This window comes from Phyllostomus hastatus, unplaced genomic scaffold, assembly GCF_019186645.2.
Source record: "Phyllostomus hastatus isolate PE091 unplaced genomic scaffold, TTU_PhHast_1.1 phas_scaffold_78, whole genome shotgun sequence".
In the NCBI taxonomy this organism is placed as follows: domain Eukaryota; kingdom Metazoa; phylum Chordata; class Mammalia; order Chiroptera; family Phyllostomidae; genus Phyllostomus; species Phyllostomus hastatus.
The window spans coordinates 9,637,852-9,652,280 of NW_025334041.1; the positions used below are offsets into that span (position 1 = coordinate 9,637,852).

General features: G+C 53.2%; 1 protein-coding gene across 3 annotated transcripts in view; it reads left to right on the forward strand.

Moving 5' to 3' along the window:
* NOD1 (nucleotide binding oligomerization domain containing 1) overlaps window positions 1-9,507 on the forward strand; it is a 37,981-nt gene extending 28,474 nt beyond the window's left edge. For all 3 annotated transcript variants that reach the window (XM_045828572.1, XM_045828571.1, XM_045828573.1), the window contains exons 10-13: window positions 130-213; window positions 2,683-2,766; window positions 6,703-6,786; window positions 8,346-9,507. In XM_045828572.1, the coding sequence (XP_045684528.1) occupies window positions 130-213; window positions 2,683-2,766; window positions 6,703-6,786; window positions 8,346-8,418 (325 nt within the window). In that variant the 3' untranslated portion in view covers window positions 8,419-9,507. The remainder of the gene's footprint in view (window positions 1-129; window positions 214-2,682; window positions 2,767-6,702; window positions 6,787-8,345) is intronic.
* Window positions 9,508-14,429: the final 4,922 nt, after the last annotated feature.

Below are 14,429 nucleotides of genomic sequence, written 5' to 3' on the forward strand. Positions count from 1 at the left end.
GGCGAGGCTGAGGACTCCTGCCTCGGGCCCTCTGGGTGGGGCAGCTCCTCCAGACGGAGCCTCCTGGCCGTTTCGGTTGCTGCAGCCAAAGCCTGACATAATGACCCGTCCCTGTGTTTTCTGTCCTAGTCTGGCATTCAATGGCATTTCCACAGAAGGAGGGAAGAGCCTCGCCCAGGCCCTGCAGCAGAACGCGTCTCTGAGAATATTCTGGTAATTACCAGAGGTATTTTGAAAGGTTGGATCTCGGGGTTTATTCCAAAGACTGCATGCACCAGCCAAGAATCTTAGTGAAAAAGCCGCCTCTCCATTGAAAAGTCTCTAGACCTTTCCTCAAAGTTAGATCGATAATCTCCCACTGGAGCAGAAAATAGTCCTTCTCAGAAGCACAAGCAGGCAGAGGAGGGGAAGTGGGCTCAGGGGCGTGAGTTCGAGGCCTTAGCCTTCGTCGGCAAGCTGGGCCTCAGGAAACCCGCAGGGTTGGCCTCGGTGCCTGCCGGGGGCAGCCTCAGAGCCCCCAGCTGCGCCACGCAGACGATAGCAGCCACACACTGGGCCCAAAGTCCTCTCCCGTCTTCCTCTTGAACTGCCTTCCTGCCCCTGCAGCCTCCTCCTTCCTCACGCAGCCACGTCGGGGTCTGGCCTTGGTGCTCCGGCTCACCTGTCACCTGTCACCTGTCACAGGACGCCCGCAGTCCTCACGCCCTCTCTGCCCTCCAGGGGCGCTAGTGCATGTTGCCTCTCACCGTGTCCTTTCTTTGTTGTTGTTCCTTTCTCTTTTGGTGGTGATTATTTCATTTTATTTACTTATTTGTGTCTTACTTACTCGCCTGTGTCATCCGTGGCTCAGGGGGAGAGGAAATTCTACTCCGAGTTGACGTGTCTGCCTCTTGAGGCTCAGGGCTCGTGAGACATCGGCTACGCCGTGAAAACGGCGTCACGAGGCGACTCTGGTACCCGGCCTGCTGGCCGGGAAGTGCGGTTGTCATTCTCTTCCTTTCCAAACATACTTTAAAAATTTGGGAAAGTAACATATGCTGCTGGTTTGGTTTTTTTGTAAAAAGTAAGACACAGAAGTCTGAAAAGTAGGAAGTGAAAGTACCTCCTCCCTTGTGTTTTCCAAATATACCCTGTTTTCTTCTAGTCTTTGAGTGTGTGTTGTAGCCTTTCTAGTATTTGAATGCATGTCTATTCAAATATATATATATATATGTATCTATATATATATGTATCTATACATATATATATCTCCACTTTCTGGCAGAATAGAATAGCATTTCCCAAGTGGCTTTAAAAACATCTTGACCATATGTCACCCACATTTTGCATCTTTTATGTCAGGGTTCCTCAATTTCAACACTGTTGACATTCTGATCAGTGGACATTCTTTGTTGGGAGGCGCTGTCCTGTGGCTGGAGGGGTGCTTAGCAGAATCCCTGGCCCCCACCCATTACAGACCAGTCGTCCCCCCAGTTGTGACCATCAAAAATGTCTCCAGACGTTGGCGAGTGTCCCCTGGAGATCGAGAACCACTCTTCCACAAGGAGAGTGATGCCCAACCCGACGCTTCCCGAGCACCGGCGACACCGGGCGTCATTCTCAGCCCGTGTATGTGTTAGCTCACTCTCACGGTCACCCTGTCGGGACTGTGCTATCGCTGTCCGCATTCACCGGTGAGAAAACTCAGGCCTAGAGAAGGGAGACCGCCCACCCGAGGCCGCCTTTGCTCGCAGGCGACACACACCCGGCGTGTCGGGCTCCAGAGCACCTCAGACACTGTGCCCTCCGCCCCCTCCTCTGCACGACCTCATTCTCGAAGGCCTGCCCAACGTTCCGTTGAGTGGACGTTCACGATTTATTTTGCCAGTTGCCTCTATTGATATTTAAATTCGTTCACATTTCCCTTACGACTGGTAGTGCTGCAGTCGATACCGTGTGTAGAGGTCCTTGGGTACCTCTTTGCACACCCCAATTTCTAGAAGTCTAATCGTTGGCTCCAAGTGTTACACGTTTAAAATTTGGGTAGACACTACCAAATTGTCCTTCAAGGAACGATTTTAATGTTTCTATCCCATTCTTCTTCTTTATTTATTCTTTCATCCGCTGGCACAACGGGGTCCAATCCTATTTGCCTCTGGCGCTTCCAGCCCGCGGTGCTTTGTCCAGAGCACTTCCAGTCTTAAGAACAACTGGGAGACCTCCTGACCTTTCCGTGTCTGGCACGGGGCCCTTCACAGCTGGTCTCAGGGCAGGGCGCTGGACACACGTTCATGTGCCATCAGCAGGCTTTTCTGGGTCTTTATCCATCTGACTTGGGTAACCTGCTGTTGGTGGTGCTCAAGAGAGTGAGGGGGCTGGCAGCCACCTGAGAAGCAGGCATGGGCCTCTCATTTTCAGGGGGCTCTGGTCCTCTTAGAGATCTCAGGGCTCGGCAAGGACAGAGAGGGAGTGTGGGCACCTGTGAAGTAAGAGTTTAGGAGTCGACTTTGCCCTAGAAATGAACCACCATTGGTCGTCCATGAGGCTCCGTGGCTGGGCTTGGGGCCTGGCCGTCTGCCGGGTTCTCAGCCACTGACGAGCTGTGTAAGCGGGAGGCACCCGGGCCGGGATCCCACACCTGCGAACTCATTTAGGACGTGAGCCAGGTAGGCCTCTCCGAGTAACACTTCCTTTCCTTTCTAGGCTCACCAAAAATGAACTCGACGATGACGTGGCCGAGAGCATGGCAGAGATGTTGAAAGTCAACCAGACGTTGAAACATTTATGGTAATTCAGAGAACCTTAGAATCTCTGTCTGTGCTGCTTTTAAAACAAATATTGATTTAAGATGCACATGCTATACGATTCACCCTTTTAAAGTGTACAGTTCACTTAGTCTTTAGTATATTCCCAAGGCTGTGCAAACCATCACTACTCTCTAATTCTAGAATAGTCTTATCTACCCACCTCCCCGACCCCCAAAACTTGCGTGTGTTAAACTGTCCTTCCCTGTCCTGTTCCTCCCCCAGCCCCAGACACCCACTAATCTACTTCCAGGGTCCATGGATTTGCCTATTTGGGGCATTTCACAGACGTGGAATCAAACAGTGTGTGGCTTTTTGTCTCTGTGCTCTGTCATTAGTATACATTTTGAAGGTTCATCTACATTATAACTTGTATCAATGACACTTGACCACTTTTTATGGACGCATGCTACTGCACTGTGTGGGTTTCCCACAGTTCGTATGTCCGTTCACACGTTGGTGGACGTTTGGGTGGTTCCTACTTTGGGACCGTTCCGGACGACGCTGCCGTGAACGCTCGTGGACATGCTCGTGCGTGAGCATCTGTTTTCGTTTCCTTGGGTGCATGCGCGCACTTAGGGGTAGAATTGCCGGGTCACAGAATCCCGCTCAGCTAACTTCTGAGGAATTGCCAAACTGTGTCCCGAAGCACGGCTCTACCTGGCATGCCCACCAGTCGAGCACGAGGGTTCCCGCTTCTCCCAGTTCTCCCCATCACCCGTCGTCGTCTGTCGGTTCGAATCCTGCCGTCCCAGGTGGTGGGAAGCGGGACCTCACTGCGGTTTTGACTCGCAGCTCCCTGACGGCTAACAGTGGGGGGCGTCTTTTCACGCTGCTGTCGGCCGTGTGGGTATCTTCTTTGGAGAAATCTCTCCACATCCTTGGCCCATCTTTAAATCAGGTTATTTGCCTTTTTATTGCGGAGTTGTTAGAGTTCTTTATATATTCTGGGTACCAGACATTTGTTAGACATACGATTTGCAAATATTTTCTCTCCGTGGGGTTTTCCACTTTCGTTTTTTTTTTTATTTTAATTTTTTAATAGCAGTTGTATATAAGGTTACTTTATTCCTGCGTAGGCTCACATGTTTCTTCCTTGTATTTGCCCGTCATCTTTCCTTCTTGGCGAGATTTGGCTTCACGTTCGAGGGTCTTTGTGCGGTCATTGCCCAGCTTCTGCCTGGTGGTGACCACCTCACGGGGGCAAATGCCCAGGTGAGCAGGGGTGGGTGGTCCCATTAGCTCTCTCCCACTGCACTCGTTCAGAGTGATGGCACATTTCTTCCTAGAAACCTGGACTACAGTCCTGGCTGGCGTAGCTCAGTGGATTGAGCGCGGGCTGCGAACCAAAGTGCCGCAGGTTCGATTCCCAGTCAGGGCACATGCCTGGGTTGCAGGCCATGACCCCCAGCAACTGCACATTGATGTCTCTCTCTCTTTCTCCCTCCCTTCCCTCTCTAAAAATAAATAAATAAAATCTTAAAAAAAAAAACAACAACACCTGGACTACTCTGCCAATTTGCTACCTTTTGTCAAGTCCTCCCACAGCCCGAACTTCGTCATCCTTTCGGACGGGCACGGGTCACACGCTGCGCTTCTGTCTCAGCTCTCTGGAAGGAGAAGACATGCCACCTGCTACAGTCCCCACCGCGGTCAGAAGGCACACGGGGCCTGAACTTCATTTTGACCGCTGGCCCTTCTGCAGTGGCCGCAAAAGGGAAGAGACACCCACCCGCTGCTTCTGGTTTTTCACTTTCCCGATAATGGCCTTTGAAGCACAGAAGTGTTTAATTTTGATGAAGTCCAGTGTCTCTACCTTTTCTTGGCCAGCTGTGCTTTAGGTATCTTCCTAAGAAATCGCTTCTGAAATCGAAGGTCACAAGGTGTGTGTGTGAAGAAGCTCAAGTTCTGCTTTTCCTTGTGTGTTTTTGTTGTGCTCGTAGACTAGTTTGGAGTTTACTGTTTTGCATGGTGTGAGGGGGCAGCTTCCTTCTTTCGCATGCGGACAGCCAGGCGTCCCCTACCACTTGATGAAAAGACTACCTTTCCCTTCTGAATGGCCCTGGCCCTTTTGCCAAAAAAATAAATTGACCGTAAATGTATGGGTTTATTGGTTTGTCTCTGGACTTCCTGTTCTAGTCCATTGATTAATATGTTGATCGCCTGCCAGCCACACCCTATCCTGCTTATTGTAACTCTGTTGTCATAGGTTTTGAAATCAAGAAGTATGAGTTTTCCAATTTTGTTCTTCATTCGCAGGGTTGTTGTGGCTATTCTGGGCCCCTTGCATTTCCATGTGAATTTTAGATCACCGTATCTGTTTCTGTACAAAAAGACAGACTGTGCTACTTTTTCCTCTTTTTGTCTTGTTGTTGTTGTTGTTGTTGTTTCTGGCTTGTAGATTTTCTTTTGTGCCTGTTCCTGGGTGCAAGGCCAGCCCCTCCAGGGAGATCAGAGCTGGAACGGGACCAGAGAGCGAGTCAGTCTCCGCGGCTTTGCGCCTGCATGGCAGGCTTGTGTGCCTGAGCGCTGCTGGGAGGTTCAGCTCTGTGCCTGCCCAGCCTCTTGCCAGGTCTTGGCTGGGGACGCCTCGCCCTGCCCCACTGGCAAGGGCAGCCATGCAGCCGTGAAGGAAGTGGCTAGAAAACAGCAGAACTCTGTGCCCACTTCCAGGTTTCTATTCTTGCTCCTTTTGCAGAAATGTCAAATTGCTTACCAGGTCAGCACCACTGCTGCTCAGCCCAAGGGTCCCAGCCTCTGGGAACCCAGCCACTGTCGTCCTGGGAGGGATGGGGGGCGGCAGTTATGGGGACGAGCACCCCCTTCCACCGGGCACTGTGGCGCAGGTTGTGAGAAATGCTCATGCATGTCCGTTCACCGAAGCCTCACACACCCAGGCCCGGGAGCTTCTCTTAGACTTACTCCCCTTTTATAGATCGGGCAACGGAGGCACAGACAGCTACTGTTTATTTCCTCAAGGATCTGTAGCTAAGAAGTGGGGAGTGTGTGTGTGTGTGTGTGAAGGAAGCTTTTCACCACTGCCTCTTAAGGGGTAGGCCCCTTCACCCTTAATTTCTATAATAGCATCGATCAACAGCATGGGCCCTTATCTTCCTGGCAGGGCTGCCTTCTTGGGTCCTTCAGTGCCCGGGACTTGTGAGGGTCAAGTTCGGTCATAGCCAGCAGTGAAGAATGAGCCTGCGGTGAAGGGCAGACCCATCACGGCCTGGCGCTGCGTCGATTTCTGGCTGCGGCTGGCAGCAGAGTGGCTCATGGGGGCACTGCAGGGGTGGCCGGGGCTGCCCAGCTGCCCAGAAACCTTTGTTCCCCTTGGATAGCTGCCACTCAGTATGATGGGGTTCCTCGTCGTGGCCCCGTTATCGCTGCTTTCCCCCCCGGGCCCATGAGCGGCACCACAGCTGTTGCTCCTCTTCGCCGCTCAGATGTTGGGGAGGACGCGGTCCCGTCTTAGAAGCCTTGTTTCCCCCAAAGACGAGAATGGCCAGTTGGCAGCTCCTGAGCTGCTCCCCTGCAAGGAGACCCAGCAGCTGGTTCCCTGAAGCATTTCCCAGCATTCGTGTGGTCTGCACACGTTTCCCAGCGGGCTCCTCGGCACTGGAGAATGTCGAGCGCACACACACACATCAATGTTCACATACTGAACTATCTCCGTGTGAACACCCAGACACATCCTGCTCACTCTGAAAGATACAGAAAAATGAAACATTTTAAAGGCTGTCCTGTAGTCAGTGGAGTGACCCCAGACACCCTGAGCCAGACTAACAGTCGCGTGGACTCAGTTCTCCCGCCGACCCTGTCTGTCTCTGGTCCCACCGTCCCGTCACCGTTGCCCCCCAATAAGGGGGCAGGTTCCGTTCAGTACTGTGCGTTGGATACAAAAGGTGTGTCCGCCTTCCAGGCTGATCCAGAACCAGATCACTGCCCGGGGGCTCGCCCGGCTCGCAGACGCGTTGCAGAACAACACCGGCATCATGGAGGTCTGGTAAGACGCACCCCCTGCTAACGACGGCAGCGAGTGCGTGCTCAGCACCCTCGGCTGCCGCCCGCCTGGTACAGGGGCGGGTGATTCCCATTCGTCCCCAGCCGCCCTCACACCTGCGATCCCTTCCCCAGAACTACCCCGTTTCCTGCTGATTCTATCGTTAGGGTGCATCCCACTCCATTCATTATAACGGCTTTTTGTGCGGCTGTCCCCTCCAGACTGTGAGCTCCTGGAGAGTGGGGCCTGTGTCCCGGTCACTGCCGTGTCCCCGGGGGCTTGCACCGCATCTTCACTCACTTGTTGAGTGACCCAGTGCTCGAGTGCCAGGCCCTGTGCTGGCACTGAAAACCCAGTGGTGAACCACAGGGACCTGCCCCCGTGGCTTTGCCATCCATTGGGGGCGGGCGACAGGGTAGAAGTCATTCGAGTACTTCTTTAATGACAACCCCCATGAGTGCCAGCAAGGGGAGAGCTCACGCAGCCGAGGTTTCAGGGACGAGGCCCTTAAGGAAGTGGCATTTAAACTGAACCACTGAAGATGACCAGGACTTAGTTGGGGGTGGGGGGGGTAGTGTTCCATGGAGGGGAACAGCATATGCAAATGCTCTGAGGCAGGAAGGAGTGTGATGCCCAGCAGCCGATGTGCCCGGGGCTCGGGCCGTGTGGAAGAGGGGGCAGCAGGAGGCGGCGGACGTGGAAGGTCACTGAAGGGGTCGAGGCAAAGAAGGGTGTGGTCGGATGTGCGTTGTGAAAAGGGCACTCTGGTTCCTCCGGGGACATGGCTTGGAGGGGACCAGAGTGCACACAAAGGGACCGGTCCGGAGGACCTGGCAGGGAGCCAGAGGAGACACCATGGGTGCTAGGACCAGAGTCGTGGCGGCGAAGATACGGGGAGTCCCAGGGAGGCCTTCTAGGGATGTTCGGGGAGTAAAGCCGGACTGGGTGATGGACCGTGAAGATGAGGAGGAAGGGGCCGAGGCCGACCCCAGCTCGGATGAAGAGTGTGACTCACTGAGCTGGGGAGCCCCGGGGAGGGCGGCCACTCTGAGGTGGCCGGGAGCCACCCAGGGAAGATGTCAAGCAGGGAAGTGGCCCCACAGGGGCGAGGTCCGGGCTCCAGGGCACTGACCTGCGGATGAGGCCACAGCCTGGGGAAAGGGCCTCGCCCCCAGCTTGGAGGAAACCTGTTCTTTAGAGATCACATGGGTGGCGCGGCCAGGTATAAGGGAAAGACCAGAGGGCATAGGGTCAAGCCAAGGGAAGGTCGTGTTTCCAGAAGGAGAAAGAGAGAAAGCAGGACACCCAAATGCCCGTGAAGGTCTGAAAGGACAAGGTCTGAAAAATGCCACTAAGTTCAAGTTCCTAGAAGCTACTGGTGACCTTAGGGAGACCTAGTTCACAGAGTGATGGGAGCAGAACAGGATTCACGTTAGTACAGAATACTCAACGAGAGCACACTCCCTGATTTCAGGGCGGTGCGAAGCACGGGTCGTGCGGAGCACGCGCAGTGCACGGCGCCCCCTGACAGTTCACTCGTTTGCTTTGCTTTTCTCCGCCAGCCTGAATGGGAACTTGATCAAGCCCGAGGAGGCCCAAGGCTTTGAAGATGAGAAGCGGCTTGTCTGTTTCTGAGAGGACGCTTTCCCGTCCGTGGGGCTGGGCCCTTGGGGGGCGCTCCAGCAGCCGCCACCACACTGGGCGGTCACTTGGTCTGGTCACCCAGTCTTCTTCTGCGTCTCGGAAGGGGTCTGCTGAGATGGTGAGTTGGGACCGCCTGCTGGGAGCCTCTGCCTTCGAGATGCAAGTCCACCTCCCCGCAGAGGCTGAGGGGCAGACCACACTCCCTGCAAAACGCTCCCCGCACTGCTGTTGCCGTTTTGCAGGGAGAGGGTGGGCTTTGTAAGACTGTAAACATGCTGTGAAGAGATGTGAACACACGTCCACGGTCACTTTAACCTGAGACTAGAGGAGTACGACTTGGAGCTCCCCCAAACGCCTGCCCTGCGGACCGGGGGAGCAGCGAGCTGGCCACTGCTGTCGTCCGGGAACGATCTGGGGCTCCGTGCAGAAGTCGGCGCTGAGTTTTTGCAGGAAAGGTGCTCTGCGAGCGAGAAGTGTTTGCCCTGGTGTGTTCTCCTTGCTCGGTCCCTCCCCCACGTGTTGCTGTTATTCCCACTTCTCGGCTGTCGGTTCCGAGGTGTGTGCAGGGTGGGGAGGTCGTTGGTGTCAAGGAAAGGACTCGTCACAGGCTTTAGTTCGAGTCCTGGGGTGTCACTGCCAACAGAGACCCCTGGAGCAGGTCTAGGGGAATGGACGAGGCCTCCGTGAGGCTGAGTTTCCACTCGGGGCTTCCTCGGGGCTCGGCTGACCCCCCCACCCAGGACACCAGTACTGGGGGCAAAGCCACTCCGCCTGGGAAGAAGCACCGCCCGCCTTCAAAAGCAGTGAGGCGTGGAGCGCCTTCGTGACCCCGGCACCCAGACAGAAGCGCCTTTCCCTCTCGCCCTCCTGAGGAAGTCTCCTCCTGCCCCTGTGAACCTGGGAGGGCTGCTGGGCTGGAGCCGAGACTCGGGGGGAGCTGCGGAGAACCCGGCTGGCAGAACGCGTCAGACTGCCCACCACGGTGGGCACGGGGTGGATGCCGAACGGGGGGGCCGGGGTGGCGACAGGGCCAGATGACTCGTTCTGTTACCGATGCGTTTGTTAATAAAACAGTGGACACACTCGCTCTTTCTAATTGCCGAGTCTGGGGTTTTTTAAAGGGACTGCGTCTGGTGAGCATGCTCCGTTTCCCAGACCCCAGGCTGACTCCCTCCAGAGTGCCGGGGTGGGGCCCCGGGGTGACATGCTGTGGGGGCAGCCCGTGAAGGAGGGTCCGAGCCCTCCCCATTTCCTTCCCTCATAGGCCTCTCCACCCACCGAGGGGCCGAAAATCGGCCGAGGAAGCAACCGAGGACTCTTCATCCGGCCACCACATCCAAACAGGTCACTCTCAGAGGAGGTGACAAGAGGCAGGGGTGGCTGGGGCTGTGCTAGCCTGGGCCAATGTCACGGCCCTCCCCAGTGTGCCCGACAGGTCCTGGCAGGCCCGGGCCCATGTCCACTACCTTCCTCAGCTGTTCTACTTGGGGGTGGGGGGCACCCAGGTGGGCCGGCCACTCACCGTGGCAAGAGCCCCACACCCGTCGAGGTGGACCCTGGGAGGGGCAGGGGCGAGGGGCCCTCTGACGGTACCTTGCATTCTCAGAGGTGCGGCCTGCTTGGCACAGCAGCCCTGTTAGGAAGGGCACAGGTCAAGAAGTCACCCTGAATGTCCCCGGGGAAATCCTGTGCGGCCACTCAGCCACAGGGTGGCCATTCCCATGAGGCACTGCTTTGGTGGTTCCTGCCCACCCCTTTCTTCCCCCCCCAGAGCTGCACATTCACCCAGTCGTCACCCCCAGAGGCAGTAACTCTCTCCCCACCAGGGACCCTGGGCAGCGGATACACCCAGAAGGCACACGGGAGCGCATGTGCACAGAGTGCAGGCCCCAGGTGTCTGGGGCAGACCTCAGACGCACAGAGTGCAGGCCCCGGTGTCTGGGGCAGACCTCAGACGCACAGAGTGCAGGCCCCCCGGTGTCTGGGGCAGACCTCAGACGCACAGAGTGCAGGCCCCAGGTGTCTGGGGCAGACCTCAGACGCACAGAGTGCAGGCCCCCCGGTGTCTGGGGCAGACCTCAGACGCACAGAGTGCAGGAACCACACCTCCCAGCCAACACATTCTTTTTGGTTATACCACGGACTCTTGACTTTTGAGAGTCTAAAATTTACTCAGAAACTACCAAAGATGACTGCTTTGAGAGACTATCCAAGTTTGCATGGTGTTGCCTTAAATTTTATTCGGAAACATTTTAATCTTCTAGGTAGTGAACGATAGATTTTTCCATCTGTCTTATAAAAGTAAAATCGGGCCTCTGATTTTCCAGAAAGCTTCTCCATTCATTGCTCACAGGTGAGCTTCTAGGCAGAGACAGGGTTACTTTTCTTACACAAGAAAAAGACAATTGCCCTGGCTGGGTAGCTCGGTGGGGGTATTGTCCTGATATGCCAAGGTTCCAGGTTCAATTCCCAGTCAGGGCACATACGACAATCAACCAATGAATACATAAATAAGTGGAGCCACAAATTGTCTCTCAAATCAATAAATAAAGAAAAGAAAAGAAAAAGACCATGGAAAATGGAAAAAAGCAAACTCCACACACTTGGGATATAACCGTTTCCCTTCACAGGACGTATGGGTGGATTTGGGGAAAGAAATCACAGCTCCCTTATTTCAGACCCGCATTCCTGGCATGTTCGTGCTGACTTTGAACTTATTAAAAAAGCCATTCAAGTCACTGCGTGGCTTCGGGCCAGGTCCTAAGGCTGCTGGAGTCGCAATTTCCTCCTTGAAAAACGGAATCAGAGGGCGCTGACTCACAACACAGCGTGGGCGTGAAAACGACACCAGTTGAGGAAGGCGGTTCGCACGGTGCCCGGCGCAGGGCCGCTGTCCTCTGCGCGGGCCGGCGTGCAGCCAGCGCTCTCCTGTTCTGCTCCAGTGGAGCCCCACGCCATTCGCATCTCGCTCCCAGGCACACGGAACTTCCCGACAGGGACGAACGGGGTACTGGAAGTTCCCCAAGTCAAGTCCAAAGAGATTCAACGTCGTGCTTCCTGGAACATCCTGGCTCTGTCTGTGAAAAGCATGGGCATTAACCATGATCGGTTTCCATCACTGGCACCAGAAGTCCTACCGTGGAAGAGCGTCCCTCACCGAACCGGCAAGGGGAGTCCACAGCTCTGTGGCACGGCAGGGAGCCAGCCCACGGCGCAAAGCCAGGGCCACGCACCTTTGCCAGGCACCCCGTCCGTTCCTGAACCGGGAAGGAGCACTGGCTCCTTGATATTTTGGTCCACATCCAGGTGTGGTATACATCTATTTCAGTAACTAATTGCTCACTTAAACAAACAAACAAACAAACAAACCCAACTTCTGGTCAAGATGGAGGCATCGGTAAACAGGCTTCGCCTCCTCTCACAACTACAGAAAAAAAATTATAACTAGACCTCAAAACAACTAATGCCCAGAACTGTCAGAAAACTGAGCTGCATGAAAGTCCAACAACCAAGGATTTAAAGAACCCACATCCATCCAGATGGGTGGGAGGAGCAGAGACTCTCCTCCCCAGGAGATGGGCGTGGTGGATAAAAGTCAAGAGGGATACCTTGGGAGCGAGGGATTCCAGTGCCAGGCTAGACCACACAGCCCACGGTTCCAGTGCCAGGGAGATAAATCCCTGTAACTTCTGGCTGTAAACACCAGTGGGAGTTGGGGCAGAGGAAGAAACTGCCAGATTTTCAGGAGACTCTGCTTAAAGGGCCCACACAGACTTAGAACTTATACAGATAGACCTACCGCCTCTGGGATTCAGCACCAGGGCAGCAGCTGGAAGGGTACCAGTCCCACACGGGGAGTAAGTGAAGTCACTGGAAACCTGTCAAGTGTGGGCAAACCCCCAGAAGCCAGGCAGTGGCATTGTCCCCTCTCTGAGCCCTCCCCCAACGCAGAGCCACAAAGCGGTGAAGCAGGTTACCCCACCCTGGCAATTACCTAAGGCTCTGCCCCACACAATTTACAGGTGCCTTTTCTAAGACAGGGAGTCAAAGCAGCTCTACCTAATACACAAAACACAAATACGGGGAGGCTTGCCAAATTAAGGAAATAAGGAAACATGGCCCAAGTGAAAGAACAGAACAAAACTCCAGAAAAAGAACTAAACAAAATGGAGATAAGCAACCTATCAGATGCAGAGTTCAAAACACTGGTTATCAGGATGCTCAAAGAACTCAGTGGGTATTTCAACAGCATAAAAAAAAAAACAGGGAGAAATGAAGCTTGCATGGTTACATTAAGTGAAATAAAGAAAAATTTATAGGAAACCAACAGTGGAGAGGATGAAGCCAAGATTCAAATCAATGATTTGGAAAATAAGGAAGAAATAAGCATCCAACCAGAACAGCAAGAAGGAAAAATAATTTTTAAAAACGAGGATGGTAATAAGGAGCCTCTGGGACATCTCCAAATGTGTCAGCATCTGAACATAGGGGTGCCAGAAGAAGAAGAGGAAGAGCAAGAAATTGAAAACTTACTTGCAAAAGTAATGAAAGAAAACTTCCCTAATTTGGTTGAGGAAATAGACATACAAGTCCAGAAGCACAGAGATTCCCAAAGAAGTTGGACCGAGAGAGGACCACACCAAGGCACATCATAATTTAAATGCCAAAGCTTAAAGAGGAAATCTTAAAAGCAGCAAGAGAAAAGGAGACAGTTACTTACAAAGGAGTTCCCATTAGACTGTCAGCTGATTCCTCAGAAGAAACCCTGCAGACAAGAAGGGGCTGGAAATAAGTATTCAGAGTCATGAAAGGCAAGGACCTATATCCAAGATTATTCTGCCTAGCAATAGGTCAGATAAAGTGCTTCCCAGACAAGCTAAAGCTAAACGAGTTCATCATTACCAAGCCATTATTACATGAAATGTTAAAGGGACTTACATGAGAAGAAAAAAGGATCAAAACTACGAACATCAAAAGGGCAACAAATTTATAACTATCAACAACTGACTCAAAAAACAAACTAAGCAAACAGCCAGAACAGGAACAGAACCATAGATATGGAGATCCCAAGGAGGGATATCAGTGGGGAGGGGAAGGGAGAGAATGGGGAAAAGGAGCAGGGGTTAAGCAGGAATGGCAGGTGCAAAGTAGGCAGGGGGAGGCGAACACTAGTACAGGAGACAGAGAAGCCAGGGAGCTTCTATGCACGCCCCAGGGACATGAACTAAGTTGGGGGAGAATGCCGGAGGGAGGGCAATGCAGGGCGGAGGGGGGCAAAGGGGGAAAATTGGGATACCTCTAATAGCATAAACAATAAAATATGTTTTAAATCCCCCCCCGCCAACAACAGAACAAAACAACCTTACTCTGGCGCTCGAAGGCAAAACTATGACCATTATCCCAGGTGCATAGGGAGGAATTTTAGCAAAAGCAGCTGGGACGCATCACAGGTGGGCTTGCAGCAGAGCTGCGGTTCTCTCAGCTGTAAAGGCGCATTAGCTGCGCCCAAGTCCAGCTGAGAACCTTTAGAGGCACTGAGCATGGGAAAGGTTATGGGCCCCCCGTAATCTGTAATCCCCCCAAAAAGGTTAAACAATAGTAAATAATAAAACAAAACAAGGGTAGGGATGTTAAACAAATTTCTGGTTTCTCCTGATACACTTGGGTGCTTTTCTGGGCAAATATCAAAATATCTCACATTTTTTTCTTGATTTGTCTCTCTCTCAGTGCTTTATTTTTCATATAAAAGCAGTATCACAATATGGAAATTTTAAAAGTAATGTTTATGATAACACCCATTTCTAACGCAGCTATTTTAAGTTGTGCATGTCATCTTCCCACGTTTTGCCACCACCTTTGAGAATTTTTTCCCCAACGTTTAAAATTGTGGTCAAATATACCAGACAGAAAACCGACCGTCTTCCCCATGTTTCAGTGCACACAGTCCAGGGGCATTGAGGACACCCACACGGGCGTGCCACCCCACCCCCACTCACCTCCTC